The following is a 6,000-nucleotide window of genomic DNA, read 5'->3' on the forward strand; positions in this document are numbered from 1 at the left end:
TAGATACACTCCTTGGAGAGAATAATCATGGGAGAATAGAAGGGCTGTGAATGCACAGGGAGACAGCTCAGGGGGCAGGAGTGTATGGAGGGAAGGACACAGGGAAGAGGTAACTATGGGAAGGAAGTGGGAGGGGAGCTGTTGCATTGCGGGAAATTGTAGTCAATGTCATGAGACAAAGTGTATGTGAACTGCTGTATGGAAAGTGAATTTGCTCTGTAAACTTTCACCCAAATCACAATTTTTTTTAAAAAAAGTGCTGCCCAAAAGGTAGACATAACCCAAGTGTCTATCATTTGAATAGATAAATAAGTGGCTAAACAAAATGTGATGTATCCATACAACGGAATATTGTTGTTATTGCTGGGTGCCTTTGAGTCAATTTTGACTCATAGCAATCCCCTGTGACAGAATAGAACTGTCCCATAGGGTTTTCTAGGCTGTAATCTTTACAATCTGGTGGTTCAAACCCACCAGCCACTCCTCAGAAGGAAGGTTGGGCAATCTACTTCCTTAGTGATATCGTCTCAGAAACCCAAGGAGGGGTCGCTATGAGTCGGGTCTGACTCAATGGCACATAACAACAACAACAATCTTTACAAGAGCAGATCATGAAGATTTTCTCCCATGGAGCCACTGGATAGAACTCGAACTGGCAACATTTTGGTTGACAGCTGAGTGCTTAACCATTGTACCACCAGAGCTCCTAAAGACTTTTACTCAGTCATAAAGATAGATGAAGTTTAATACATGCTATACAACATGGATGAACCTTGAAAATATGAGTGAAATAAGCCAAACACAAAAGGATAGATATTGTATGATGTCACTTCTGTGAAATATCTAGACTAGGAAAACATATAGGGACCAAAGTTAATCAGTGGTTACCAGGGGCAGGAGGAAGAGGGGAATGAGGTGTTATTGCTTAAGGGGCACTGAGTTTCTGTTGGGGGTGATAGAAGAATGTGGAAACAGATCAATGTGATGGTGGCATGCCATACCAAAACATGTTGCTGTGGAGCCGATTCCGATACACAGCAACTCAATGGGACAGAGTACAATTGTCCCATAGGGTTTCCAAGGGTGTTATCTTTATGGAAACAGAATATCACATCTTTCTCCCATGGAGCAGCTGATGGGTTCGAACTGCTGACCTTTCAGTTAGCAGCCAAGTGCTTAACCACTGCACCACTACGGCTCTTTGTTGCATACCACAGTGATAATTAATATCACTGAATTTTACACATAAAAAATGTTGAAGTGGCAAATATGCTGTTATATATATTTTTGCCATTAAAAAGAAAAAAAAAAACACCACCACCAACAACCTTAGAGTAAAGTGTGCTGGGAAGTTTTATTGGGTTTCCTTTCTTCCTTAATGTGACTCCAGAGCCCCCACCTGCTTCTCTCCTGGTTACTCCTGGCACTGTGTGAGGAGCCCTTTCTCTCTCTGCCCTTCCCTGGGCCACCTCTGTCTTTGGCAGACACAGAGGTGACCCATAAAATCTAAAATATTCTGGTTCCAATGAGTGCACCGTGTAGGCAAGGCTGCTGCCTTTTTCTCTGTGCTCCACAGGGCCTGACATGTAGCAGGGGCTCAAGATATGCTCATTAAAGAAATGTGCATGAATGATGAGAAACAGACAAACTGTGACTCAGGTAATTTTACTCAGAGTCCCCTGCTCCCCAGATGAAAAACTACAAATGAGGACACCACTCTGTCCTCAGATCAAGGAAGGAGATGTGGTAGAACGTCCCAAAGTTCAGGACCCTTACTGCTAAGCACCAAGCATAGGAGAGATGACGGGGTCTGTCCAGGTAGGAAGAGGAAGAGAGGGCTGCCTTCCTCCAGTGACAGCTCTGGGCAGGGATAGCTGGCCACCTCACCTGGTCATCAGTTGCTCCAGAGACTTACCCAAACATGGCTGCCGTCTGCCGTGTGTTCTGCTGGGGTGGGGTGGAGGTGCTTGTGGACAGGAGGGCATCAGTGCCCGCCTTCTCCCAGTCAAAGGCCTCGTTCTCTGCAATGCCCCGCTCCTTCATGCTGTTCTCAAACACCGACATGATCAACTGTGGGGAGGGGGTGGTGGGAGGACAGAGAGGTGACCCCGGGGCTAGCCAGGAGGAAGGAGCAGCTGCTGGGATTGCAGGGGAAAGAGAGGGGACTTCTGGGACAAGGGTGGGCCTGGAGGGGACATTGGAAGGAGAAGGGCACATTGATTTTAAATGAAAACATGCACTGGATATGCAAATCATCATGCAAACCATCATCTCCATTTAAGCCCCACTGGCTGGACCTAAGCAAGTCCTCCAAGATCTGGCCCCTGATTACCATTTCTGCCTCCTTTGCCATTCCCATCAGCTCAACACATGGATCAGCAGCCCAGAACCATTAGCTGATTTCCCAGACCCACTGTATCAGTGGCCTTTTCTGCCTGGAATGCCTTCCCACTCCTCCTCTGCTCTCTGAAGCCTTCCCTGGCTCCCCCACCCCCAGAGCACAACCCTCCCAGCTCTCCCTCTACACAGTATCACTGGATATAGTACACCAGGTTTGTGTCCACAGTGCACAGGTTAACATGCCTGTCTGCCAGTAGACAGCACAGGCCCCACACAGGCCTATGTTCATAGCTCCATGGCCTCGGAAAGCCTACAAGGTTGTGCAGGGATGAGAGCACGTCCTCCTACATCTGAGGCCCTCCTCCTAGTAACCAGGCTGTGCATTCAAGAAGTGGTGGGCAGTTGTAGAGCCTCTGAGGTCCCCAGTTAGGTACCCTTCTGCCTTGGCTCTCTCTCCAGAACACAGGATAGGTCTTCTCTGCTGGCAGGGCCCTCAACTTCATTGAGTGTCTACTGTGCACAGACATTATCTAAACTGCTCACACTCCCTGCAGTGTACAGCCCCATGACAGACACATAGTAGACCCGTGGTAGAACATTGCTGAAGTCACCCCAATTCTCCAATCAGGGTCATTGGATTCCACAGGGATATCAGTGATGCTTTGAAAGAGCACTGGACTTGAATCTGTGCCTGAGCTCCGCCCTGCTCCTAACCATGATATTGGGCCTCAGTTTCCTCATCTGTGAAATGGGACAGTCATCCCACTTGGCCTCCTGCAGAAGTTTGGTGTAAAGCACTTGGTCTTATTAATTGTTAAGTGCTGGAATAATATGTAACATTCATTGTCATCATCAAAGGCTTATTTTTAAGATCAAATGAGTTAATGCATGGAAAGCACTAGGAGCAGGAGCTGGCACACAGGAAGCTCTTAAATCTTAGTTACAACCACTGTTTACAAGAGCACAGAAGAATTTTGTGCAGATGCTCAAAGGCAAGCTGGCAGGGGCACAGGCCCTTGGCAGGAGTGGGCAATACTAGAGGAGGTCAACCACAGAGTGGTATTCACAGTAGGGGGAGGCAGGGGCATGACAGGGGGTGGCAGGTGACCACCTGGTAATCAGGCTTGGTAAAGTAGTCGAGGCTAGCGATGTGGTCCAAGAAGAGGTGGAACTCGGAAGGCATATGCTTCAGCAGCATCCGGTGCTCATACTTCTCCTTGATCATCCCCACCTGCTCCTGGAGGCAGAAGGGCACGGGGTGATGGAGCCCCAGTCACACCTCACAGCCCCTCACCTCCTCAGACCTAGCTGCCTGGGGCTCACCTTGTCCTTGATCTTTCTCCAGGGCAGCTGGCCCACTGCAAACTCTACCAACATGTAGAAGAGGGACCACAGGTCATCGTGGCGGCCCATCTCCTGTGGGGCAAGGGAAAGGGGTCACCCACTGCTCTCAGCTCCTTCCCTGGAAATGAGGGGATAACCCTTTTCTGAGGGACATCTGTCAGGAAGGCCTGAAACTCAGGCTCCTGTGGGCAGAACCAGGGTCTCCCTGAGGCCACATCTCCATCCCCAACTCCCCCAACCTACACAGGATCCCACAGTTAACACAACTTCTGTCTATGCATTCTCACCCATCAGTGATCAGTGATGGGGACAAAAAGGATGGGATCTCAGAATAAAAGGAAGATGGTGAAGTCAAGAGGAGCCAACAGTGGAGGCTTCTTCCAACCCAGGGTCTCTGGGATAGCAAATTCCAGCCCCCATCCATAGTTCTCTCCCCACCTTGACCTCAGCTGCTCACTCTACCCTCTTCCCCAGTAGCACAGTCAGCCTCTGACCTGTGCCCATTCTGCCCCTACATCCCTCAGTCTGGGTTCTTCCACTCACCCGGTTCTTGTGGGCATTAACTGAGGCATAGCGAACGGTCCCTCGAAACCCAGCCACATTCCGAGGCTACAGAGGAAAGAACACCAGAAGCCTCACCCACTGCCCCCTGGCCTCAGCCATCTCCCAGCCCTACTAACAAAGCCTGACTCTGGCCACTGTAATCCTGACCTACCCCCATCGCACCCCTGTCATGTTGACCTGGTCAGCTTAGACCTGACACCACAACCCTGTGCCTTGCTCTCCTACTTCCCATTTCTAAACTCCTGGACTCCTGACCCAACTCACTGCCCCCACATCTGTCTTTGGCCAAGGTGGGCAGAAAGATCACAGGGTGTAGCTGGGGCATCCCTGAAGAGGCCAGGCTAAGGAAGAATGGCGACAGGCTGAGCAGGGACCCAGAGTTGGACGATATTGTCACTGAGCACAAGGCCAGGTCTGATTAGGTGGCTGCAGGAAAAGTTGGTGGAGGAAGAGCTTCTGTGAAGGGTTCCCAAATTGAGGACTGGGGAAGGAAGTCATCCACTGTCATGACAGCCCTGTCAGCCATGGGATTCGTGTGGGTGAGACTCACAGGCCGGACATCCCCCGTGGTGTTGGTGTACTGCCGGGCCAGTCCAAAGTCCAACATGTAGCACTTCCTGTAGGTGGAGGGCAGCCTGCCCATAGCAAAGTTTGACTGGGGAAGACAGAGGCTATAAGCTCTGGGGGCTCCAATCCCACCTGGCCCACCTCCAAGGGAAATAGCTCTGCAACTGGGTGAGAGAACCTCACCCCACGTGCACTCACACAAGAATCAAACATCAATGTTCACACTTGTGCAGGAGGTTATGGTTTATGAAGCTCATGTTATCTCATCTGAAGGCAGGTATGATTCCCTTTGTTTTAGAGCTAGAGACAATGAAGGTCAAAGAGGTTAGGGGGCTTCTCTGAGATCATATGGCTAGTGATGATCAGTTGAGGCTTGAACCTAAGTTCTCCTTGAGACCCCCTAGCAGGGCAGTGTGGTTTAGTGTAGCCCATCCTGCTCTAAGGCAGCAGGAGGAGATCTGGATGGTTCTTTTTGTGTAACTTTAGGTAATTTAACCAACTTCTCTGGGCCTTAGTACTCACTCTTGTAAAGATCCAAGATCCAAATCACCACAAAACTGGCTACTTGGAATTTCTTAGGATCCTCAGTTTCCATCTCTCTACACTTCTTGTTCAAGGACTATTCAGGTCGGAGATGAGGGATGAAGGATGAGGAAGACAAGAGAACAGAGGAGAGGGCCCAGGCACAGCCAAGGGGAGGGCAGAGGTGTGCACTCCTGGGGGCTGGGGAGGGGAGGAGATGGGGCTCTGGATGGAGAGCAGGAGGAACATAGGTGGAAGAGGCTGCCTCAGCCCCACCACTGTTCTAGAGAAGAAAGGGGAGCCTGAGAGAGAGACGAGGGAACCAAGGGGGAGGTCATAAACAGTGCTTACCGGCTTGATGTCCCGGTGCAGAAAACCCACAGAGTGGATGGCCTCGATGGACTCCAGGATCTGCTTGCCCAGCCGTAGCGTGGTGCTTAGCGTGAAGGTGCCTCGAGGCTGGCTGCGGCGTAGGTCAGCCAGGTTCCGGCCCTGGGAGGTGGGGGCAGGCCTGCCTCAGTGGCCAGCCCAACCACCACTACCACCACCACCACCATCATCACCACTGAAACACTCTGCCCAGTCTGCCCCCAAGAGTAGGCTCCTCCCCACTCCTGCCAGGAGCCCCAGTCTCCCGTCCCCCCCCCACTCCTACTAGGAGCC

At 50.9% G+C, this 6,000-nt stretch overlaps 1 protein-coding gene across 1 annotated transcript in view; it reads right to left on the reverse strand.

The window, feature by feature from the left end:
- TTBK1 (tau tubulin kinase 1) overlaps positions 1-6,000 on the reverse strand; it is a 48,445-nt gene that overhangs the window by 31,582 nt on the left and 10,863 nt on the right. The window contains exons 4-9 of the mRNA XM_007936311.1: positions 5,689-5,829; positions 4,799-4,903; positions 4,228-4,293; positions 3,664-3,756; positions 3,452-3,577; positions 1,916-2,070 (exon numbers count right to left, since the gene is read on the reverse strand). Coding sequence (XP_007934502.1) covers positions 1,916-2,070; positions 3,452-3,577; positions 3,664-3,756; positions 4,228-4,293; positions 4,799-4,903; positions 5,689-5,829 — 686 coding nt within the window. The remainder of the gene's footprint in view (positions 1-1,915; positions 2,071-3,451; positions 3,578-3,663; positions 3,757-4,227; positions 4,294-4,798; positions 4,904-5,688; positions 5,830-6,000) is intronic.

Source organism: Orycteropus afer, unplaced genomic scaffold (assembly GCF_000298275.1).
Source record: "Orycteropus afer afer isolate SDZICR_OR568_19922 unplaced genomic scaffold, OryAfe1.0 scaffold00034, whole genome shotgun sequence".
Classification (NCBI taxonomy): domain Eukaryota; kingdom Metazoa; phylum Chordata; class Mammalia; order Tubulidentata; family Orycteropodidae; genus Orycteropus; species Orycteropus afer.